Source organism: Protopterus annectens, chromosome 10.part0 (genome assembly GCF_019279795.1).
Source record: "Protopterus annectens isolate FY-2018-M chromosome 10.part0, PAN1.0, whole genome shotgun sequence".
Classification (NCBI taxonomy): Eukaryota; Metazoa; Chordata; order Ceratodontiformes; family Protopteridae; genus Protopterus; species Protopterus annectens.
The window spans coordinates 545,068,638-545,095,528 of NC_056744.1; the positions used below are offsets into that span (position 1 = coordinate 545,068,638).

General features: G+C 36.8%; 1 protein-coding gene across 1 annotated transcript in view; it reads right to left on the minus strand.

The window, feature by feature from the left end:
* The window catches only part of LOC122813217 (4-trimethylaminobutyraldehyde dehydrogenase-like), a 325,358-nt gene that overhangs the window by 181,895 nt on the left and 116,572 nt on the right, over positions 1-26,891 (minus strand). The window contains exon 3 of the mRNA XM_044085402.1: positions 20,256-20,401. Coding sequence (XP_043941337.1) covers positions 20,256-20,401 — 146 coding nt within the window. The remainder of the gene's footprint in view (positions 1-20,255; positions 20,402-26,891) is intronic.

A 26,891-nucleotide genomic window follows, 5' to 3' on the forward strand; every position in this document is an offset into this window, starting at 1 on the left:
TACTATTCTCTATGAATGTAACCTGAGTTTTATTACTATTCTCTATGAATGTAACCTGAGTTTTATTACTATTCTGTATGAATGTAACCTGAGTTTTATTACTATTCTCTATGAATGTAACCTGAGTTTTATTACTATTCTCTATGAATGTAACCTGAGTTTTATTACTATTCTCTATGAATGTAACCTGAGTTTTATTACTATTCTCTATGAATGTAACCTGAGTTTTATTACTATTCTCTATGAATGTAACCTGAGTTTTATTACTATTCTCTATGAATGTAACCTGAGTTTTATTACTATTCTCTATGAATGTAACCTGAGTTTTATTACTATTCTCTATGAATGTAACCTGAGTTTTATTACTATTCTCTATGAATGTAACCTGAGTTTTATTACTATTCTCTATGAATGTAACCTGAGTTTTATTACTATTCTGTATGAATGTAACCTGAGTTTTATTACTATTCTCTATGAATGTAACCTGAGTTTTATTACTATTCTCTATGAATGTAACCTGAGTTTTATTACTATTCTCTATGAATGTAACCTGAGTTTTATTACTATTCTGTATGAATGTAACCTGAGTTTTATTACTATTCTCTATGAATGTAACCTGAGTTTTATTACTATTCTCTATGAATGTAACCTGAGTTTTATTACTATTCTCTATGAATGTAACCTGAGTTTTATTACTATTCTCTATGAATGTAACCTGAGTTTTATTACTATTCTCTATGAATGTAACCTGAGTTTTATTACTATTCTCTATGAATGTAACCTGAGTTTTATTACTATTCTGTATGAATGTAACCTGAGTTTTATTACTATTCTCTATGAATGTAACCTGAGTTTTATTACTATTCTCTATGAATGTAACCTGAGTTTTATTACTATTCTCTATGAATGTAACCTGAGTTTTATTACTATTCTCTATGAATGTAACCTGAGTTTTATTACTATTCTGTATGAATGTAACCTGAGTTTTATTACTATTCTCTATGAATGTAACCTGAGTTTTATTACTATTCTCTATGAATGTAACCTGAGTTTTATTACTATTCTGTATGAATGTAACCTGAGTTTTATTACTATTCTGTATGAATGTAACCTGAGTTTTATTACTATTCTCTATGAATGTAACCTGAGTTTTATTACTATTCTCTATGAATGTAACCTGAGTTTTATTACTATTCTCTATGAATGTAACCTGAGTTTTATTACTATTCTGTATGAATGTAACCTGAGTTTTATTACTATTCTCTATGAATGTAACCTGAGTTTTATTACTATTCTCTATGAATGTAACCTGAGTTTTATTACTATTCTGTATGAATGTAACCTGAGTTTTATTACTATTCTCTATGAATGTAACCTGAGTTTTATTACTATTCTCTATGAATGTAACCTGAGTTTTATTACTATTCTCTATGAATGTAACCTGAGTTTTATTACTATTCTCTATGAATGTAACCTGAGTTTTATTACTATTCTCTATGAATGTAACCTGAGTTTTATTACTATTCTCTATGAATGTAACCTGAGTTTTATTACTATTCTCTATGAATGTAACCTGAGTTTTATTACTATTCTCTATGAATGTAACCTGAGTTTTATTACTATTCTCTATGAATGTAACCTGAGTTTTATTACTATTCTCTATGAATGTAACCTGAGTTTTATTACTATTCTCTATGAATGTAACCTGAGTTTTATTACTATTCTCTATGAATGTAACCTGAGTTTTATTACTATTCTCTATGAATGTAACCTGAGTTTTATTACTATTCTCTATGAATGTAACCTGAGTTTTATTACTATTCTGTATGAATGTAACCTGAGTTTTATTACTATTCTCTATGAATGTAACCTGAGTTTTATTACTATTCTCTATGAATGTAACCTGAGTTTTATTACTATTCTCTATGAATGTAACCTGAGTTTTATTACTATTCTCTATGAATGTAACCTGAGTTTTATTACTATTCTCTATGAATGTAACCTGAGTTTTATTACTATTCTCTATGAATGTAACCTGAGTTTTATTACTATTCTCTATGAATGTAACCTGAGTTTTATTACTATTCTCTATGAATGTAACCTGAGTTTTATTACTATTCTCTATGAATGTAACCTGAGTTTTATTACTATTCTCTATGAATGTAACCTGAGTTTTATTACTATTCTCTATGAATGTAACCTGAGTTTTATTACTATTCTCTATGAATGTAACCTGAGTTTTATTACTATTCTCTATGAATGTAACCTGAGTTTTATTACTATTCTGTATGAATGTAACCTGAGTTTTATTACTATTCTCTATGAATGTAACCTGAGTTTTATTACTATTCTGTATGAATGTAACCTGAGTTTTATTACTATTCTGTATGAATGTAACCTGAGTTTTATTACTATTCTGTATGAATGTAACCTGAGTTTTATTACTATTCTCTATGAATGTAACCTGAGTTTTATTACTATTCTGTATGAATGTAACCTGAGTTTTATTACTATTCTCTATGAATGTAACCTGAGTTTTATTACTATTCTCTATGAATGTAACCTGAGTTTTATTACTATTCTCTATGAATGTAACCTGAGTTTTATTACTATTCTGTATGAATGTAACCTGAGTTTTATTACTATTCTCTATGAATGTAACCTGAGTTTTATTACTATTCTCTATGAATGTAACCTGAGTTTTATTACTATTCTCTATGAATGTAACCTGAGTTTTATTACTATTCTCTATGAATGTAACCTGAGTTTTATTACTATTCTCTATGAATGTAACCTGAGTTTTATTACTATTCTCTATGAATGTAACCTGAGTTTTATTACTATTCTGTATGAATGTAACCTGAGTTTTATTACTATTCTCTATGAATGTAACCTGAGTTTTATTACTATTCTCTATGAATGTAACCTGAGTTTTATTACTATTCTCTATGAATGTAACCTGAGTTTTATTACTATTCTGTATGAATGTAACCTGAGTTTTATTACTATTCTCTATGAATGTAACCTGAGTTTTATTACTATTCTCTATGAATGTAACCTGAGTTTTATTACTATTCTCTATGAATGTAACCTGAGTTTTATTACTATTCTCTATGAATGTAACCTGAGTTTTATTACTATTCTCTATGAATGTAACCTGAGTTTTATTACTATTCTCTATGAATGTAACCTGAGTTTTATTACTATTCTCTATGAATGTAACCTGAGTTTTATTACTATTCTGTATGAATGTAACCTGAGTTTTATTACTATTCTCTATGAATGTAACCTGAGTTTTATTACTATTCTCTATGAATGTAACCTGAGTTTTATTACTATTCTCTATGAATGTAACCTGAGTTTTATTACTATTCTGTATGAATGTAACCTGAGTTTTATTACTATTCTCTATGAATGTAACCTGAGTTTTATTACTATTCTCTATGAATGTAACCTGAGTTTTATTACTATTCTCTATGAATGTAACCTGAGTTTTATTACTATTCTCTATGAATGTAACCTGAGTTTTATTACTATTCTCTATGAATGTAACCTGAGTTTTATTACTATTCTCTATGAATGTAACCTGAGTTTTATTACTATTCTCTATGAATGTAACCTGAGTTTTATTACTATTCTCTATGAATGTAACCTGAGTTTTATTACTATTCTCTATGAATGTAACCTGAGTTTTATTACTATTCTCTATGAATGTAACCTGAGTTTTATTACTATTCTCTATGAATGTAACCTGAGTTTTATTACTATTCTCTATGAATGTAACCTGAGTTTTATTACTATTCTCTATGAATGTAACCTGAGTTTTATTACTATTCTGTATGAATGTAACCTGAGTTTTATTACTATTCTCTATGAATGTAACCTGAGTTTTATTACTATTCTCTATGAATGTAACCTGAGTTTTATTACTATTCTCTATGAATGTAACCTGAGTTTTATTACTATTCTCTATGAATGTAACCTGAGTTTTATTACTATTCTCTATGAATGTAACCTGAGTTTTATTACTATTCTGTATGAATGTAACCTGAGTTTTATTACTATTCTCTATGAATGTAACCTGAGTTTTATTACTATTCTCTATGAATGTAACCTGAGTTTTATTACTATTCTCTATGAATGTAACCTGAGTTTTATTACTATTCTCTATGAATGTAACCTGAGTTTTATTACTATTCTCTATGAATGTAACCTGAGTTTTATTACTATTCTCTATGAATGTAACCTGAGTTTTATTACTATTCTCTATGAATGTAACCTGAGTTTTATTACAATTGTCTATGAATGTAACCTGAGTTTTATTACTATTCTATGAATGTATATTCTGTATGTAACCTTCTCTATGTCATTATACTTTGCTATTATGTTATGAATGTAACCTGAGTTTTATTGCTAATCTCTATGAATGTAACCTGAGTTTTATTACTATTCTGTATGAATGTAACCTGAGTTTTATTACTATTCTCTATGAATGTAACCTGAGTTTTATTACTATTCTCTATGAATGTAACCTGAGTTTTATTACTATTCTCTATGAATGTAACCTGAGTTTTATTACTATTCTGTATGAATGTAACCTGAGTTTTATTACTATTCTCTATGAATGTAACCTGAGTTTTATTACTATTCTCTATGAATGTAACCTGAGTTTTATTACTATTCTCTATGAATGTAACCTGAGTTTTATTACTATTCTGTATGAATGTAACCTGAGTTTTATTACTATTCTCTATGAATGTAACCTGAGTTTTATTACTATTCTCTATGAATGTAACCTGAGTTTTATTACTATTCTCTATGAATGTAACCTGAGTTTTATTACTATTCTCTATGAATGTAACCTGAGTTTTATTACTATTCTCTATGAATGTAACCTGAGTTTTATTACTATTCTCTATGAATGTAACCTGAGTTTTATTACTATTCTGTATGAATGTAACCTGAGTTTTATTACTATTCTCTATGAATGTAACCTGAGTTTTATTACTATTCTCTATGAATGTAACCTGAGTTTTATTACTATTCTCTATGAATGTAACCTGAGTTTTATTACTATTCTCTATGAATGTAACCTGAGTTTTATTACTATTCTCTATGAATGTAACCTGAGTTTTATTACTATTCTCTATGAATGTAACCTGAGTTTTATTACTATTCTCTATGAATGTAACCTGAGTTTTATTACTATTCTCTATGAATGTAACCTGAGTTTTATTACTATTCTCTATGAATGTAACCTGAGTTTTATTACTATTCTCTATGAATGTAACCTGAGTTTTATTACTATTCTGTATGAATGTAACCTGAGTTTTATTACTATTCTCTATGAATGTAACCTGAGTTTTATTACTATTCTCTATGAATGTAACCTGAGTTTTATTACTATTCTCTATGAATGTAACCTGAGTTTTATTACTATTCTGTATGAATGTAACCTGAGTTTTATTACTATTCTCTATGAATGTAACCTGAGTTTTATTACTATTCTCTATGAATGTAACCTGAGTTTTATTACTATTCTGTATGAATGTAACCTGAGTTTTATTACTATTCTCTATGAATGTAACCTGAGTTTTATTACTATTGTCTATGAATGTAACCTGAGTTTTATTACTATTCTCTTTATCAAAATTGATTTTATGCAGTTCTGGATCTTTTCTCCTCGGATCTCCACTGAAAATGGGCCAAAACCCAGTTGGACTAACCCGGTTAACAAATGTCAATAAATAAATAAATTCTTACAGTAAGAGGTTGAGAAGTATACTTGTCAGGGTGTGGACTCTGTACAATACATTCTCAACGCTCTCAAGTGTCTACGATTCCTGTTGCTATATTACACAATTATCAGGTTTTCAAAGGCTATGTCATTAACAAGTACAGTAGATAATACAATACATAAAAATATTTGCAATCAAGCAAATGCAGCACAAGCTTTCTGAAAGCTTTCTCTGTCTTGTTTAGAGCAAAGAGTGAACTGAACCTATCATGCTACGTTTTGATTTACCACAGGGGCAAAATAAATGTCAAGCTGCTTGCACAAGTGAACAACAGCTACCCTATTAGAGTAGCAGTTCAAAACAACTCATCTGGTGTGTTGAACAGCAGTTCATTTTGCAGAGCTACATAAAAAAGGGGAAAGCCAAATGTAGCTAATTACTTACTGAAACATCCCATAATTTCAACAAAAAAAATGAAGAACTTGATAGAATGGCTAATGGTCGTGTGAACTTGACCAGTGAATATTCAAGTCCTACAGTATTACCATAAACAGGCAGAGAGACTGTAGAAGAAGAAAATCTTCTTTGCTTTTTTATCTGTTTTCATGGTTCATTATCTGAATGTCCATTTTTATTTTGTGATAGGTGTCATTTCTATAATATTCCTTCACTTTTTTGCAAAACATTGCATTTTCTATTGTATTCTTATTCAGTGTCAGCTGTAATGTTCTAAATCCAGTACATTTAGTTGTCACATTCACATAATCAGCCAAAAAAGAAATAGATTCTGAAAGTGAAAATGGTTTTATAAAGGTTAAATATCAGCAATAATAACAAAGGACTTCCAGCGGAAAAATATCAAAGCAGCACATGGAACTCACTCAAGAACATTGAAAACAAAATCAGTGATGGAAGATCACATATATTTCCCCAATATGGATTAAGTAACAGACAAAACGCTGTAAAGGCTGCTACAAACCTGATCCTGTAGAAATGTCTAACCTTACAAAAGAAACATAGAATGAGATGAGCATGGTCTGCTTATGGGCCAGTATACCATATAGAGTACTAATTGCTTTTCATCGATTATAACACAACATTTCCTTTTGTAGAACCATTATTTACCACATTCTCAGATACAGTGATACCAGTTGTTGAATAAGTATTTGTAGTTTTCAGAAGACCAGAGACAGTGTCAGCTGACAATGATCCATCCCTTAAAAGCCATCAATTTAACAAATTCTGTGTATGCCAAGGTACTGCCCATAGAAAACTGACTTAACTTTGGTCACAAGCTAGTGGGATAGTCGAACATTTCATGCAGAATATTAGCAGGGCAGTAAGAGGACTGGTAGTGCAGAGGGAATAAGTCCTGACTGCAGTCCAAATGACCCGAGTTCAATTATTAGTTTGGGAACTTGACGGGACTGGCAAGGAGGATGGGTGGGCTCATCCTAAGGAGATAGAAGGGTGGCACTGATGGCACTCTCTGTCTTTTGGAAGAGGCATGGTATAACAGGGGCTGTGTGGGAGGTGCACATTAGGCTCACCATGCCACAAATGGGATGTAACCTTCAGAGTGAGTGTGCAGAACTGCCCACTTGGAAAAGGGAGGTCACTGTGGGCCACCACAGTAATGTAATTCAGTTCACCCCCACCACCTCTCTCCCACGGGGGGGGGGGGCTGTGTTAGATCAGTCAAAAATACTGTCATCGCTGGAATATCAGTGAGAAAATGAATAATCGAGTTGCTGGAATGAAGTCCTTCATTGGACAGCTTTCACTTCTGCACTGGGTTGATTCCCCATAACAGAGGAAAACATGGACACTGTTTAACAGAAGACAGGCTTGATTCTTGGCAAGCACAGGGACAAAATCAGTATAGAAAAATATCAGAAAGGGAATTAGGATTAATTAATGGAGCAGACAGCATAATGGTTAAGTTCTCTACCTCTATGCATATGGTACAGGATTCAATCATGACCTCTGACCAATGCCTGTTTGGAGTTTGCATGTTCTCCCTGTGTCTGTCTGGGGTTCCTCCCAACTCTAAAAAACATGACGTGTGTTTCCACATCAAAGTCAGCTAAGAATGGAGCTGTGGGCAGAAGGGGTAAAAGTCAAATAGACTAACTGCTTTGGGCATCTACTGTGGTACACAGTATCCTTAAAGATCGGAGATCACAGACTGATGGTGATTCGGTAATGTTGACTAACTTCATAGGTTCATATGTTGGTACTATACTATTGGCCCTAGGGCCTATACAAGCCTAGCCATAACAATTCACTGGCTATTTCTTCCCACAGTATTTACTTTCCTGGACCCATCAAAATGGGTATAGGTATTTACTAGATATAAGTGGGTTGAGGATCTGACCTATGTCAGAGAACCAAGTTAACAATGGTGAAAAGCTGTATGTAAAACAATCAACCTGCCAAATATGAATTAAAAATTGCTATGCTCAGTGTAGGTACACTGACAGAACAAGGCTTGGAAGTGGATGACACGATGGTAAGGAGGAGGCATTCAGAGCAGTTGCAGCACAGTTAAAGGACCTACTAGACAAAGCAAGACAACATGAATGGTGGGGGAATGCACACATATTAGGGCAGACAGAACAGGCTACAAGGACCTGGGACAACATGGGTAGGCAATAGGAATAATGAAGGAAAGGCCATTTCAGTCTGGAAAGAGACAGCCACAAGATGAAATATAAAAAAGGCCAAAATGCAATGCAGGTAGACTTCCTCCTAGTAAGGAAAGGCCAATGGGGTAGAATCAGTGATTGTAAAGTCATTCCCAGTGAAATAGTTGGCCCACAACATAAACCACTGGTTGCCATAATCAACAAAGACCAGGGTGAAGACCTGGAAGTTGACTGGAGAGAAAGCACAAAAATTCAAGGAATTACCTCAGGAAGAAGAGGAAACAGATGGAGTTGAAGAGGAGTGGCAGTGCCTCAAAACAACATGTGCGAGGACTGTAGAAGAGATAGTTAGCTAAGCCAGGTATGGGAATAAGGTACATAAGAAAAGCTGGAATGCAGAATTCCAGGAAGTTATCAAAAGAAAAAAAATAAGGTACATAAGGAAAGCTGGAATCCAGAAGTCCAGGAAGTTATCAAAAGAAAGAATGAGTGCAGGAAAAACTGGGAGATAGAAAAGACAGTCAAGGCTAGGTAGGAATACTTGTTGGATATTAAGCAGTCTGACAGGATTTGCAATAGTAAAGAAAAAGGCATCAGAGGCACTCTACCAGCTTCTGGAAAGTGACTAAGTAGATGGCACAAAGGAACTACATAAGTTTACAAAGCAAAGGCAGAAACATACACCTGCTCACCAGTCCCTAGCATATCAAAGGCAGATGGAAGGAGTACCCCACAGAAACTGTACTTCCCCAGACACAGGCTACAGTGAGAGAAAAGGAGGGACCAGCACTAAAGAGAATGACATCTGGGAAAGCAGCAGACTCAGATTAGGTCACAGGAGATACGGTCAAGATGTTGGGTGAGACAAGGGAGAAATGGCTCCTGAGGGTACGCATAGCAGTATGGAGGGAAAGGCATATCCTGGATGACTGGAGAATAAGCTTACCAGTGGAAGTATACAAGAACAAAAGGGACATTCACAACTGGGTACAGAGGTATCAAACTCCTATTACACTGCATGAAGGTTCTGAAGAGAGTGATTGATAAATGAATATGCAGAGTAGTACAAAGTAAGAGGGGGACTGCACAGTTCAAATTCAGATTAGGATGCAGCACAACCGACCTGATGTCTGCAGTGAGTCAGATACTTGAGAAAAAGCTAGAGATAAGTAAAGAGTCCAACTGGGCACTCCTAGACTTAGAGAAGGCATATGACAAGATTCCAAGAAAGTTGATTTGGGCAGTCCTGTGTTGGTTCAAGATCATAAAAACAGTAGTAGAACTAGTGCAAGGACCAAATGACTCAAGGACGAACAATGTTCAGTCTTACAGAGGGGTTCCTAGTGGGAGTGGGTGTGCATCGATGTTCAGCTCCGAGCCCACTGCTGTTCATACTAGTGATGGAATACATTTGCAAACAGGTCAGAGGGGACAGATCAACAAAGTTGCTGTATGCAGGAGATGTGGCTTTACAGGCAGATTCTGACAAGACCTTTAGCAGAGGACAGGGGAATGGAATGCAAAACTAAAGGCACATGGGATGAAAATGAGTACAGATAAGGCAGATGAAATGGCAGCAAATGGGGGGGGGGGTTCAGAAGAAGCTGAGAATTGAGATAGAAGGGAAATGGTGGTTAACAGCTTCAAGCATCTGGGAGGAGTGGCTGAGGAGAAGGGAAATCTGAATGAGGAGATCAAAGTTAGAATCAGAGGGTCTGCAGCCAACTGGCACAGTGTGTCAGGGATAGTGTATGGTTGAAGAATGCCAAAGAAGCTTAAAAGTAAGGTGTACAAAACAGTGGTGTAACCAGTACTACTGTATGATGTGGCAATCTGGGCAATAAAGGCAGAGCAGTTGAGGAGCTAGAGGTGATGGAGATGAAGAGCCTGCGATGGGTGGTAGGATGCACACCGGGGAACAGATGAAGGAATAAGGACATAAGACCAGAAGCCAAAGTAGCTCCAATTGCAGAAAAGGTGAAAGAGAACAGATTATAGTGGTACAGGCACATGTGCAGGAAAGCAGAAGACAGTTTGTTTAAAAAGATTTGGGACAGGTAGGAAGAAGGCAAGAGGAAATGAGGGTGTCCAGCAAAGAGGTGGATGGGCTGTGTGAGAGAAAATCCGTGACAGTCTGCACGACTGTTGATGAAGGTATAAAAGTGGCACTGAATAGGAAGAGATGGAGACAAGTGACACAACACCCCAACCCCATGTAGAAAATGTGAAAAAGTGGGTTGATGATTGTGATGATGAATTAGGATTGACAGCAGTAAGGTCTTATATTACAAACAACAGCCAAAGTGTATGCATTGAGCCTATAGAACGTATGTAAAGTTAGTGATGGTGCTACCCCAGCAAGCCTGATGAGACCCAGAGATAAAACAAGCAGAAGTAGAGACTGAAGGGAGAAAAACATGATGAAATACTATTATAACATCTAAAAGATTACCATGGAATGTATTTTTTTTTACAGACAACACACTGGTGTGGTGAAACATGAACAGAAGTATAACCATGGCACTTTGTTTAATCTGCAGCCTGGACTGAAGTGATCAGTCCAGCCCACAGTCACTACTTAAAGTAAATTAACGGACCAATGGTCAGTAAGAAATGGGAGGCATTGCATCACTGGAGATTATTATAGCAATAACCCACGCCTGGGTGTGGGTAATGCTAAATTTACCCACGGTTGGCGTGGTTTGGTCCCGAGGCGGCCCGAGGACCAAACAAAGCCAACCATGGGTAAATTTAGCATTACCCACACCCAGAAGTGGGTTATTGCTATTATACTATGACATTATTTAAGAAAAGAAACTATTACTTTTCTTAAATAATGGCATAGTATAATGCCTGTTTGCTGCCCCTCCGCAGATGTCTGGCATCCGCGGCAGTTCTGATGTACTGCGCACCTGCGCAGTACATCAGAGCTGTGGGCAAAAGCAATGGAGAAAGCAAGATCTCCGTTGCTTTTTTTTAGTGTTTCGCTATGTTAAATGAGTTTAACATAGCGAGACAGTTTTAAAATAAGCAATGGAGATGTGACTTTAGTGATATATACTCCACAGTCAGCGGTGTCCCTCAGTCACAGAACAAAAAACAAATGCAGCTGGTTTCAGAATCAGTTCTGTATTCCTGCTAAACTGAAAACAATCTTACAGCTTGAGACATTTACAAACAGTACCCTCGCTACAACAACACAAGTGAAATGATGCAAGTGCACATATTAGTTTTAAAAATGTTATATCCAGATGAAATTTTACCACAAAGCATACAATTCCAAAATCAGAATAAAAAAGCTGTTGAGCTATGTGCCATGCAAGATCACAGTGAACGGGATGTCTGACACTGCTTATTTTTGCACAAGTTGTCTGTCTGCACCAAATGTTGAAGTGGCAATGCAAAGTGTATCTGCCAGATGTGCATCTGTGATAACAGATGTTGATTGCTTTTCACATTATTCATTCTGGACAAGTGCTGCTCAGAAAAGTACATGCTGCCAAAAAAAAAAAACAAATAAACATCAAAGATAATCTTTTTAGAAGACTATGCTATTTCATAGCATTTGCTATTGCACTTGGATTTATTTCTGCAGAAACAACTGGCCAACACTCTCCTGGAATTTAAGTCCTGAGGAAGTAACTGAATTACAATGAGGGTCTGCTAGGACCCCAGAAGTCAGAGTTGTTGATGCACTGAGGTGCATCTTAGATTTTTTTAACTAACTTTTGACTTGATAGCCTGAACAAAAAAATAATGAGCAAGGAAACATTCAGTCTTTCTGGGAACACTGCCTGTCTTCCTACATGCCTAAATAGACCGCTATTGTCTGTGTACCACTGTGGTGTTACATTGTGAATGAAAAGTAAAAGAACAAACGGCCAGAGGAATATATTATACTACTGAGTGTCTGGGAGAATAAACCAAAGCACTTAGATAAAATCCACAAAGAGAAAAGAACTTCACTAACAAGGAATGAACAGTCAAAAACTCAACAGGAGAACAAAGTACTATTAAAGGTCAACACTGCTCAGTGCAAAACTCCGCCAATGATCAGCTGCTATCACACACAAGATGCGCAGACCATCACAGGCAGCTACTTACTGAATGCAATGCTGATGCTTGACTAGTACAGAAAGTGAAAAAAAAATATGGATACCAGTGTCAGTCATTTATCCACAGACAACCCCTGCATCCAACAATTAAAGCCACCTTTATTGACTTGTGTACTTCAGATATCAGAATGTAATAAAACAAAAATAGCAACAAATGGGCACAGTAATTTATTTTAAACTGCCCCCCATACACAGATGTGGGTATCGATTGTTTCCACAGCGATCTCTTCAGTAGTTTAACCACATATGCACAAGTGGAAATTGACACCACTTCCCTATGACACCTTCAGTAGTTTGACCATGTATGTTCAAGCACCAAAATTAAACATTACCCCCAACAATCCCTTCAGTATCGTGTCCATGTCTGCACAAGCACCAGACTGAAACATTTCCATATTGATGCCTCCAGTAGTCTGTCGTACGCACAAGCACTTCACTGACATGAAATTGAAACATTTCTCCAATGACTCCGTCAGTAGTTTGTCCAAGTATGCACAATCACTAAAATGAAACATTTCCCCAACAATCTCTTCAGTAGTATGTCCATGTATGCACAAGCACCAAACCGAAACATTTTCTCAAATGATCACTTCAAGTCTGTCCACATATGAAAATGCATTTCACTGACATCAAAATGAAACCTTCCCCCCAATGACCCCTTCAGTAGTTTGTCCATGTATGCACAATCACTTCAATGTCATCAAAATGAATAATTTCCCCCAGTGATACCCCCTCGCCTCTTTCAATCAGCATTCACGTTCCCAACTATAACCAAGAACCCTGATCTCAAGCTCACATACAGTCAATCCTTTTTTCACACAGGAATATTTCAGTCTTGCACACCAAACTCACACATCAGCATTTCAGCCATGCCAGCACAAATGCACTCGATTACTCTTCTTTAACACCTCATTCACACAAGAACTCATCACTCCTGCAGACACTGCCCGCATACAAGTGCACACACACATACACATATAGAAAACTAACTTTAAGGCTTAACCATTGCAGACACCACCAAAGAAGAAAACCTATTCAAACCAAGAAAACCAGCAACAACATCTGGATTTTCAGGAACTGTCTTGAGTCTGCACTACAAATCAGCACAGCTTACATACAGATGTAAATGCATTACACAGTTAACTGGTCCTGAACTCACTTTTTAAGTGACAGGACCAATTAACCACACACATAAAAAAATAAATAAAAAACTTCCCCCACCATTGCTTTTGCGGGCCACACAAAAGGCATTGGCATCCAGATTGTGGCCCATAGGCTGCCCTATGGACAGCTATGGCCCAGCCCATCAAGTGCTGCACAAATGACCTGCCTATCTATGTCTATCATTGAGTGGCAGACAGGGCATGCAAGACCTGATTTGGGTGCTAATTTTATCAGGGTGAGACATAAGGGATGCAGTAGAAGAGGGTAGTGCTCTTTTTAGAGCACAGAGGCGGTGTGAGGAGGAGTCCAAAATATTTCTGAACCTACTCCATAATGATTACAAGCAGAAGCTCTTGCAGAATGGCTATAATATTTATTTATTTATTGACATTTGTTAACCGGGTTTGTCCAACTGGGCTTGTGGCCCATTTTCAGTGGAGACCCGAGGAGAAAAGCTCCAGTAATACATTTTAAAACAAGTACAATTTTAAACAATAGTGATATAATAGCAGTTATAGCAAAACGATTCACATATGTTGGGTTACATGCATAAAGTTAAAGTTGCATTAAAAAGAAGCTAAGTAACAATTTTACATTGATATAGTTCAATAGGTCAACAATAAACATTTTTTGTTTGTATAAAATTGTGCAAATGCGTATAGACACATTGGAGAGAGAGGTGTAATGAGGTACTAAGTATGATCCTTTTGAGGGTACATAAAGCGAAGGAAGACTAGGTAGGGTCATGGCAAGGGCAGGGCTATAAAGGGACTCAGTATATGCCTGAAGCCAGGAATAGTTTATCCCAGGCTGTCACTCATACCATTATCATCCCATGCATGAGGGAACAGTAACCTGTACCATTATCATCCCGTGCATGAGGGAACAGTGACCTGTACCATTATCATCCCGTGCATGAGGGAACAGTGACCTGTACCATTATCATCCCATGCATGAGGGAACAGTGACCTGTACCATTGTCATACCATGCATGAGGGAACAGTGACCTGTACCATTATCATCCCATGCATGAGGGAACAGTGACCTGTACCATTATCATCCCATGCATGAGGGAACAGTGACCTGTACCATTATCATTCCATGTATGAGGGAACAGTGACCTGTACCATTATCATTTCATGTATGAGGGAACAGTGACCTGTACCATTATCATCCCATGCATGAGGGAACAGTGACCTGTACCATTATCATCCCATGCATGAGGGAACAGTGACCTGTACCACTATCATTCCATGTATGAGGGAACAGTGACCTGTACCATTATCATTCCATGCATGAGGGAACAGTGATCTGTACCATTATCATTCCATGTATGAGGGAACAGTGACCTGTACCATTATCATTCCATGTATGAGGGAACAGTGACCTGTACCATTATCAGCCCATGCATGAGGGAACAGTGACCTGTACCATTATCATCCCATGCATGAGGGAACAGTGACCTGTACCATTATCATTCCATGTATGAGGGAACAGTGCCATCACCATCACAGTCATATGATGTTCTGTAATCCTGACCTCCTTTGTTGAAGGGAAGATGAAGTTAAATAAGGATCATCACTTATGTACTGTAAATGTAACTTATCTTAGCTGCACATACAACTTGCCACTGCATGCCATCTACAAATGTTATACAGTGCTCTTTTTGGCTTTATAGCACACTGAAGAAAGTGAAGTGAATAGATAGATGCTTAGGAGGAGACTGGGGGGGGGGGGGTGGCTAACAAAGTGCCAGGGTGAGTAAAATTTCTTCAAACTGTACAGCTTTATTAACAACAGTAGGGATTCACGATCAAACAGAATACTTTTCAGACATTACTTTCAGTTCTGTGATAGCTGCCATGGGTCAAAGGTAGCAGCACAACTGTTGAATGTTATTACTGTGTTTGTGCATGCATCTTGTCATATACTTGGACAAGTGGGTCAGGATGTTGAGGATGCAGTCTCACATTGTGAGGATGCCTGTTGGTTCAATCCGTCCTCCGCCACTTGTGTTATCATGAAATATTTCAGTTAAAGTTTCTGTGTTGTTATAATAAGTGCAGTATAAGATGGCTGAAATATAGATGAGCAACAATTTTGGGTGGACAGACGTGTGTCATGGTCAGTCTTTGTCAGTAGACTTGTTTCCTTTCCTTTTAACCTGAAGTGAAATGTATGTTTGAGCAGCATGGTTCCTTGTATATGTACACTTGCCTCAGACATAATTATTTTGTCTTGGACTAAAGGCCCATATTGGTTTGTCATAGTAGTTTATCACATTAATCTTCTATCTGTCAGACAGGTATCTGCAGCTGATGATGCTGTTGGTTCAAGTCTTCCTCTCCATTGTGTATGCTAACAGCCTTGTTAAATTAAGAAGTGTTTTTTGGTCCTTCAAGTATATAAGTTTTGCCTTTATTATAGTCAAAATATATAGCAGCTTTAGTTTTTCATTTTATTTATAACTCTCTGTCCTCCACCCTCTTTGTTGCAATAGTTTCTATTAAATTAATTCATTTTTTTTTCTCTCTATGTATTTTACTATTATATGCAGCAACATCACAATCTGTATCTATCTATCTGGCAAGACCTGTCAGACTCCTACAACTACTTCAGCAACACCACCAACAAAAATAACTCCAAAATCACCTAGCACATCTGAATCCCAGACTGCGACAGTCATCTCCACACCTCCTGTCCTACATGTGCTACCTTCAGGTAGCCCTGCACTAGATGCTGGCACAGTTGTACCCACTGGTAGCACTTTTGGCAATGGTGACATTTTTATCACCCACTTGCAGCTGGCAGACACTGTGGGACAGATTGTCAACAGAAGTTTGGATGCTAAAATCAGCCCGATGGATAACCTCATCTGCTAATTTGTTGACTCATGTCCCTGTCCATCACTGTCTCCACCATATTTGACATCCCCAGTGGTGACTGTTCCAGGGTGATGAATAATTTCCCACTGAGTCAATGCTGGCACCCCGTCCTATCCCCTCACTGATGTTCTCTTTCCTTTTGTGACAATGGCCACCCCTGCTGATAGTTCAGTCCTCTCACCATTGTCTTCCTGCTGTTTGTCTGTCTCTTTCACTATTGTGTTCCCCCTCTTTCATTGTGTTATCAGATACCCTCTCAATTGTACTTGTCTTCCTCTGTTTCCTAACCTAACTCTCTTGCCTTCCTCTTACTTCCCTTACTTTCTTCCTTCCTCAATTTACCTTCTCTTTATGCATGAAAACTAGACACCTGTCCCGCAAAACAAAACAAACAAAAAAAAACAGTCCTCCACATTCTCCACTTCCATCTTGCATATTTCCTTAGTTGCTCATCTTCTGTTCTACTTGCTTCCCTATGTCATTTTTTTTCTGTAATCTTATTTCCAGTCTTTAAGCTGTTCAAAATAAACAAACGTACCTCTCATATTCCCATCTGGTGCTTCCAAATCATTTATTATTTATGATACTATTCTGAGAGGTGGGCCACAAAGTGCACCGCTGATGTCCAGGTACAATCAATGAGAATTAGCACTGCCTATTGTACATCAAAGAGCTGGGCTGCATTTCCTATATGGACATATGAAATGGCTTCAGTCAGCACTGGATATGCATGTGAGCTGAGTGTCTCTGTGTGACAGACATTCTTTAATACCACAAATGTGTAACCGCACACTGATGTGTAAGTTTCCCTGATGTTGTTTATCTCACTGCTTCTGTAGCTCAGCCTGTATAAATGAAGTGCTTTGCACACTGTAAGTGAGAAGCGTTGTGGGTTCATGCCCCATAAGAGTTACATACAGGTACATCACTTTTCATAGGTTCATAGGTTCATAGGTTCATACTAGGCTATCTGCCGTGGCTTAGGCCACCCCTTTAGTATGGGGAACTATACCCATTATTTTTCTGTGCCTCTGTCCAGTGACACTGAGGTAATCATCCATTGGTCAAGATTTCTCTTGAACAAGGCCATGCTCTGCCTCACATGTGATGGATCTAGATTTTTGAGGTGAAGCATATTCATCAAATCTGGGTTTGATGGGGGCCTGTATGTTAGGCAAAGGTCACCTCTGAGCTGAATAGAGCTGGAGTTCTTTCAGTCGGCAGCATAGGACAGATTGAGACCCTTTATCCTTTTGGTGAGGAACTTTGTGGCCTCTCCAGCTGCTGCAAATGGGGCATTGTACTCAATCATTGGTCTGATGAGTGATGAGTAAAGGAGACTATGACCTCCCTTGATCTAGATGAGAATCCCTTCATGATAAGGTGGGCAATGTAGAAGGTCTTCCTAACTACTTTAGCTACATGACAGACTACTATCAACCTGGGTCCCCAGGTCCCAGTGGATTGCCACCTATTTGGTAGCTAACTATGCATTTTTGGCATTTAACTTCACCAGTTATCCGCTTCTGTGAGACCCTTCTGAAGGATATCTGTGTAGTTTGCAGTCATCTGCAAACTTTGTCACACCACTTGTGACAGGCTTTGAGACATCTGGCCCAGCAGCTCTCTGACCCCTGGGTTTCTGTCACTCAGCCAGTTTGCAACCCATCTTGTGATGTATGGCATGATCTGCCTTTGGATCCCATGGCTACCACAGTTGCATCAGAGGTAAGACTTTGATTAAACAGCTGTCTGCTGTGGGTTAATTCCTCATTGAGTTCATGGACACCATCAGGTCCGAGAGCAGTCACACTTGGGCTGGAGATGTTTGGGGGAAATTTGCTTTGATTTTTTTATGAGTTTTCTTTTTTTTTTTACTTATAGTGATCAAGGGTGTCTTACCTTTTAAATTTTTTTGCTTATCTTTGTAGTAGCTCCTCCTTTTGTTGTAGAGTTTGTTTATGGCTGGGGTCCACCAGACTGGATGGGTACAAAGAGTCTTTGTTTTGGATTGCCTTCCATGCAGTCCTGCAGGTGCTGGTAGAAGGCATTTGTAAGTGATTCAGGAGACCACACTAAGTGAGTGTTAGAAGTTTGAAGTGCTCTTTTTACTGTCTTCTTTTATTTCAGGTGGGGGGGGGTGAGTGGGGGTGGGATGAGCCCCCAGTTAGATTGTGGTCTCACTGTCTGGTCATACACTCGGGTGTTACAACGTTTTGACCCATGTCCCATGTGATGAGATGATGTATGTTATCTCCTCTTCTGGGGATGTGGTGACTAGTTGTTTCCATGCATTTGAGTTTATGAATTGAAGGGAACTTTGGGCTAGGGTGTTTGGGCTTGAGTAGTGTTCCCAGTCTATATTAGGGTAATTGAAGTCACCTAGTATGATGGTGTTTGGTGATACATTTATCCCCTCTAGTGTTTTCATTTACATTAGAGTGTTTGTTTCCAGACATTTGCATTATAGTACAAGCACACTGATTAGACTTTGCTGGTATAGTACCAGCTTTTGATTGCTATATTTGCTCTTTTCTCTACCCCCACCCATTATGTGTTATTTTACATTTTTATCTTCAGTTAGTTTACATGTATATCTGTGTGTTTCATAGCCCATTATCCACTGTCTGCCACAGTCCTGCCTATTTCACTATCTCCCTTAGCAGTTTTGTCTATATGTTTGCTTAAGTAAATCTACTACCTCCTCTACCCTCTTAGCATAATCTTAATTTCCGTACAACCTTCCATGAGTTATATTCTCTGCATATATGCATCACTAACAAAAACAAATAATAGATTGGCACCCCTGCCGCATGAGCCTGCAGGGCTGACTCATAGCTTCATCTTCTCGCTGCATCTGTGCATGCAAGGTTACACTGCGAACTCTTTGGGCTTGTGCTTGATGAATGAGCACTTCTGATGCTGATCATACTTCCCGGAGACTGCACCATAGCCCTTCACCCTCTTGCTATAGTCCTTGCTATGGCAGCAGCCTCTGTTTTTAATGAGCTGTTCACTGTGCACACTCACTTGGCTGCATTAGTTGTTAATGAGCATCGGGGCGCATGACGTACACAGAGTAAATAGCAGGAGTGAATCTCTGAGTTAATCATCCTTTCGTGCTCCTATATGACATTAAATCAATCAAAGACAGACTGTTATGACATACTTACCAAATAAAGTCCTTCAAAATAAGAAATCCTTAGGTAGACATTATCCCAATTCGAAATCCCTTCAAAAACACTTCATCTAACTTTCCCTTTGAGATTTATAACAAATGTTACATACTACAGGCAGCCTCTGAGAATGGATTTACTCTTATCAATTCCATATTTAGTTTTCATTGCTGAATTTTTTCAACATCACTTTCATCTTCCTATCTTTAGTACACTCCTTACTGATATATGTTCAACTGTGTATTTTTCCAAGAAAATCCCATAGTGTGCACACAAATAATCTTTTGTAACAGAAGTAGAACATGACTGCCTTTGTCATATGTGTAAATTTAATAAAGATGTTTGAAAAAAAAGAACAGGAGGTGAGAACAAATATAAAATATGAATTTCTAGCCACGACTCTCCTTGAATGGGGTAGGAAATACCCCTTTTTGCGAATTCTTATTGACAGAGACAGGCACTAGAGATTAACATGTTTATCATCACATCCCAAGAAAAGAAGGTTCCTGCATTAATAAACTTTCCTTACCCTTATAATCTGTGCCGCATCCAGCATAATACGACTCCGCTGTATCCCTGACAATGTTCTCCATTTCAGAAAGGCTTCCTTAGCACTCTGGATGGCTAGATCCACTTCCTGTTGTCCAGAGCTTGTGAATTCACAGATCACACGTCCTAAGGGTAGATGGGAAAAAAAGTAAGGCTTCTGTAATGAATTTATAAAAAGAATCTGAGCCCTCTGTTTTACGGATATTAATTTACTGAAACAAACATGCATATTCTTACTCCTTCATCATCCCCTTATCTTTGTTTCAGCCATTTTGTTCTTCAGGGAACCTTAATGGCAAAGAGGACTGATGGTGAACTCTACAACACTTTGTGCTCCTGGCCACTGATGTTTTTAACCTACATAAAATTTTTGCATTAAGTTTTCACTATCAGTTCATTCTCTTCATGTAACCTCAATCCAGAGTTCCACCTTACCTCACTTTGGATTATGGTTTTGTAAAAGGATGGATTGACGAAAATATTTCACCTATTTTTAATTTCCATGCATATAAATAACAGGAATAGTTTTGACTTACTGGATTTGTGAGTTCTGCAAAGATTTGTTAGCACATATGTGGTCAAATACTCTTGAAATTTCCTAAATTTGTAAAGAGTAAATCATTATTTCTCAGCATTTACTTGGCAAAAGAAGGTAAGTACCATATCCTTATTCAGCAATTTCAGCAAATACTATTTTGCATATTTGGCTGTGAATGCTAGCCAACTGTCCTACACAAATTAATAATTAATGCCTTTTTCACTTACTTGTCTCCTCTCTTTATATGTTTGATTCCCTTCCACAAAACTATGCTGATCAATATTTCTCATTTTTGGCATTCTCTTCCGTAGTATAGACATAAACACTTTATAATCATGGTTTAAAATTGAAATTCATCTGCACAAAACTGGGTCTCAAGGGTCTTTACCCTCTCTGGGTAATGCAGCCATCACAATTCTCTTCCGAGTTACTGTTACTGTCCCACATTTTAAAATATTGTTAAATAAAACGTTCCAGATCATTATCACTTTCTTCTAGCCTAACTTCCAAACTTCCACAGGAAGACCATTTGTTTCTAGAGACTTCCCTGTTAATTGATAATACATCACCATTTTATCTCATCGCTTCCTATCTTAGCAATTAATTCTTGAGCATCATCTTCCTTATATCTTTTCAAAGTTAATTAATTCTTCCATAAATATTTCTGTTTCTGCCTTTTCTTGGTTTCTTCATTCCTCTGCTTTACATACATTTTTATAACATTATAAAATATCTCTAATACTGCTTTAGCATTTCTGATTGTTTTTCTTACCATAGGCTCCCTACATTTAGTAACAACCCTTATTATTTTTTGTTATCTATGTCATTGTGATAATAGTTTTGTGCTGGAGTTATCAAAAATACTTGCTTAACTGCAACCGTTCTAAATTCATATATAGTGTCCAAATACTTCCTTTTATTCCCTTTAGCACTCAGTAGTAGCTCTTCTTCTGTAACAGTCACCTTCTTCTAAAATACTTTAACCTTTGACAACACCTCTAAATAATTCCCATTATTTCTTTCCCATATCTTTTTCTCTCTTATTTTGCCAAGTTAAGCTCTATTTTCATTTTATCTTACTCCCTAGCTATTCCTTCTGAACTGATTCTTATCTTCCCGAATAACTGTTGAATTATTTCTACAACCCATTTCTTAACTTTTCTTAAAAATAAGGAGGACAGTGACAATGTCTGATTTTTACTTTATTATCTTGCATCTTTACCTTAGCCTTTATTCTTGCATGATCTGACATAGGTACTAGTAAAGTTTTAAAGCTTTCAATTAAATACACAAAATCGTGTGAGATATAACTTCTATCCAGGTTTACCCAGTCATAGTAGCTTGGGGAATAATATGTAAATTCTGTATGAGTTCCTGCTACTAAAGTCACATCTTCCATTTCATATATTCTCATATATTTTTTTCAGAAATCTACTGTCTTTTGTTATATTCTTCCCTTCTGTGTCTTCCTGATATATCCTCATTATTGCAAATCAGTTTCAGGTCCTCACCCATAAATAGTATTCCCCACTGAAAGCTAATTATTTTACCAAAATTCTCTTAAGCTCTACAGTAGCAGTTTTAGGTAGACTATAAATTCATGCCAATGTAATCTTCCATCTCAGCCAATAAACCCTTATTACCACAAATGTACCATTAATTGTCTTTCTTTCCCTCTACTATTTCTGTTGGAGCCCTGTTCCCAATCATTATTATTACACTTTTCATTTGTCCCTGATACCCTGTTGAGTATCCATTATGAAATCCTTTTCTGGTTAAATTCACAAAATCATTTCTATCCAGTGTGCCTCTTGTAGCATTGCTATTTGCATCCTACTCTTCTTAATATAACTCAGTATTCTTTGTTGCTGTCCAAAATTTCCTCAGCAGAAAGTTCCTGCTGGAACCGCATTCCAAATCCTGCAAAGGCAATATTCTTTGCTTTTTTAGTCTGTACCTGCAATGCCATTTATATTCCATAATATAATTGATAAGGCAGACATTTTGATAAAACGCTGTTACTTTCACATATTCTCCATAATAATTTTTAGACTATATATTTCCAGCTTGCAACTTACATTTGTAGTACTAATTATACTATTTTTATACAAATGTCTCAGAGTTCATCATTCAGTCATTTTCGTATTGGCTGCAGCTCTAGACATACTGTCTCCAAGTGTATGTGTTTGCTGATGGCAAAATAACTAACATGTTTACACATGCATTAAAATGCTCTTTTCCAATATGAGAACATGAACATTTTTCATGCTTTCAGATTTCTAGTTTGTTTGCTTAGAAAAAGAAAAAAATCCCCTTATTTGTAGGAGAAACATAGAAATATATGCTTCTATCTATATAATTCTAGTTGAAAATGTTATAATTTAATACACATATAATATGATCAATACACTTTTACATCCCTCCTGCAGCCCAAGATCATAACATTATATGCTTATATCTAGGCTTTATCTCATTATAGTATAAACCTCACTTATATTACTGTAAGGAAAAAGTACTTTCCTACTTTAACATCACTAGCATAAATAGCAGTCACTGATAATACTTACCCAACCTCATATTTCAAATACCTTTGCCTTCTATACAGAACTACTTTATAATATAATATGCAAGTTACATTATACACATATTACTAAGAACATATTATATTACATTATACACATATTACTATAAACAAATACTTGTTTTTGCTTAAAGTTATAGCTACAGTCCCTGCATTAACATTTTAAACATTAATGACAAAGTGGGAATTATACAATAGCACCCTCCCACCAATTTAATTGTCAGCAAACTTCCATTCTTTTCACCCATTCCTTGCAGAAGCACTGTTCTCTTATCTAAACTGCATTGGTTCATAGGTAGGTACTAGGCTATCTGTCCGAAGGCATTTATAAGCCTAGCCAGAATGTGTTGGCTTTTGCCGCCCCCTTATATTAGTTCCCTGTACCGCTGTCCAGCAGAGCCACTGAAGTGATCCCCGGAGTAAACTTTCTGTTTCCCATCCACTCGTCAAGGTTTCTCTTGGAGAGTGTTAGTAAGGAGCTCTGCCTAATGTAGATTGGAATCTTGTTCCAAAGCATGGGAAGTCTCTGGGACAGGAATCTATCCCTCCAGCATGTCCTATTTATTGTTGTGGTGAGGTTTAGATCCCTAGAGCATGTAGCTCGAGATGATATGGTTTTCTTTAGGTGGAGCATGTCCATCAATTCTGGGTTGGACATGGCCTTGACATCTTATGGAAATAACACTTTACAATTCCTGCATTTATTTCTTAATTTCACATTATTACTGGTCTTCATTCTCAACAGATCAGTCATCCAACAATAGTCTCTGGTTCAAGTTCAATGATCTTTCTAGTCTGCTACTGGACTTTTTTCTGTTACTCACTAATTTTCCTTTTAGGATAATGGAAAAGGTTTCACTGGGAAGTTATTTCTATGAATATTGTTACTGTTAGAAGAATGAGAAGCAGAGTCACCTTCAGCTTGCTATCTTACCCTTGGGTGGCTAAACCTTTTTATTTCTTCTTTAGCCTGTTTTGCATCCAAAAATATATTTGATTATCTAGGAAAAAAGTATTCCAAAGATAGCTAGATAAAGCAACTTCAAATTGCACACCTGTCTCTTGGCATTCTATGACTGCAGTGATAAACTCACTTCTCTTCTACCTGGTATACAGAGAATAATAATTTTCCAGAAAAAAAAACTCTGTTATCCCTTTTATTTCTGCCACAGTTCTGCCAGGAGCAGCTCTTTCTGTTGTTATGTCTGTGTCTTTAATAATATTGATCTTGGCTCTGTTCCCTTGACCAAATTTGGAGCATACAAATGTACACCCTTTCAATTAAAAGACACTGCTCTGCAATACCCATCAAGTTATTGATTATTTGTAAATTAATGCAATCTATTCCTTTGAGTTCCTGTTGTATTGTAAAAATCTCAGGTTTTCACTGCATCCTCAGACTTGTAACTCTATTGTTGTATTGTAAAAATCTCAGCTTTTCACTGCATCCTCAGACTTGTAACTCTATGATTTTTAAACAATTCTTCCTGAGAAGCCTCAATCAGACAGTCTTTCTTTTATTTCAACCTCTGTTTTATGTAGTTTTCTCAGCTCATCCCAATAGCCAGTTAAAGCTTCTTCTGTTATCTCCAGACATACTTCATTTGACTTTAATCTTCCTCCAGTTGTTGTTGTGTCTTTCGGCTTTTCCCATTTAGGGGTCACCACAGCGGAACTCCGGTCCGCTAATGATTGGCAGTAGATGTTTACATGCCGAGTTGCCAGCTCTGATGCACAACCTTCAATGAAGGTACGCCCATTCACGCAAGTCTCCACACAGAAGACGCTCTAGCTGAGAATTGAACAGGACAACATCTTACTGTGAGGCGACAACGCTACCGTAGCACCACCACCGCAGTTAATCTTCCTCCAGTGTCTCACTTATTTTAAACATCACTGAATGCACGTGTTTTATTTTCCCTCTTAATGACTAGAAGCCATCTCATGTACCAAAGTTAAAACCTGAAATGCTTTTTGCTGAACAATTGTAGTGCTCCCCCTCCAGCCCTTCAGAGCTTTTTGTCTCCTTTTCTAGCTGACTTTCTCTTACCTTCTCAAGATTTCTTCTTTGGTGACATCCAGACAGTTTAGTAACTAGCCAGTAAATGCATCTTACCAAAACAGCTTTTACTAGCTTGTTTACACCCCTTTTATACACATGGAGAGCTCTAATCAATCTGCTTTACAGAGTCCAGTCATTATAGAGTTCCCCCAGATTTGTCCAAAAGTCTTGATAAAAAAGCTGGCAGTGGAGCCTATCAGAAAGGTCTCCTCACCAAAAAGAAATTATCTTTTAAATACATTTATTATCAGTCTGGAGGTATTAGACAGTGAAAGTCAGTACCTGTACATAATCTAGTTTATTTTACAATGATACAGTCACAAGCTAATTTTATTTAGTATTTTACCTTCCATTATTTAGACACACAATAGAAACAAAGTGATTTGCCACCAGTGGGCGATCGAGAATTTTCCTGTCCTCCTCAGTAATGTATTAATGTCCTGTCCAAGGCCTGCACTTTTCTAGCTGCAGGTTTAGTACAGGACACAAGCACAATAACTGATGAGCGGCAGCATTCACAGAATGTTTGGAATTATACACCCGCTTCTACACCATATTTCAGAATGTAGCCCCGCTCCCCACATGTGTAGTCCCTATACCTTAAAAAGTCCATTTTCCTGGGCAACATATCTTCTCTTCTTAATACTACAAAACCAGGCCTTTTAAAAATGAAGCCATTTAACAAGAGAATGCAACCATAAACCATGGCAATATACTAAGTATATTTATGATTTAAAAATGAAGTCATGCAACAAAAAAATCTAACCATAAACCACAGCAAACACACTAAGTATATTTATAATTTAAATTTTAGCACAACTCAGCGCACAAAATAAGTTATTAACAAATTATTAAATGTTATGCCATGATATGCCTGACAAAGGCTTTGCTGATGAAGAGTGCTTACCCACAGGTGGTGATAAAGTTCTGAGTATTAAAAAAAAATCAGAAATTGCAACCTTTCATGGTTCTGTTTTGAATGATTCTATCCCCTGCTACATTGTGTAACAACATTCATGGCAGTCAGTCTATATTCAGTAAGGTGAAATGGAAACCTGACTTAAAAAAATGACAATACCTGCTTTTGTATCATCTTCATGAAGTAAATTCCCAGGATGTGTAGGTTTTTAAATGTCACTATACATATCTTAGTCATAAAATTCACCATCCCCAAACAAATTAAAAAAAAGTAACCCAGTAAACTCAACTTCAGATGCTACAAAGCAGTTAGCATAAAATGCTTATGTCCAAATCATTTTCCATAGGTTCACTGTGATGAAAAGTATGAAGAATTTACTCACTTATCACTAGTTCATTCCTGGTACAATAAGGGTTATTTTCTCTAATGTTGCCAGACTCTGTGGTCACCTGAGAGCACTTAAAATGCTGTGCTGTGCTGCCCTTCCATCCTTACAGCAGCTTAAAATTCTCTCAA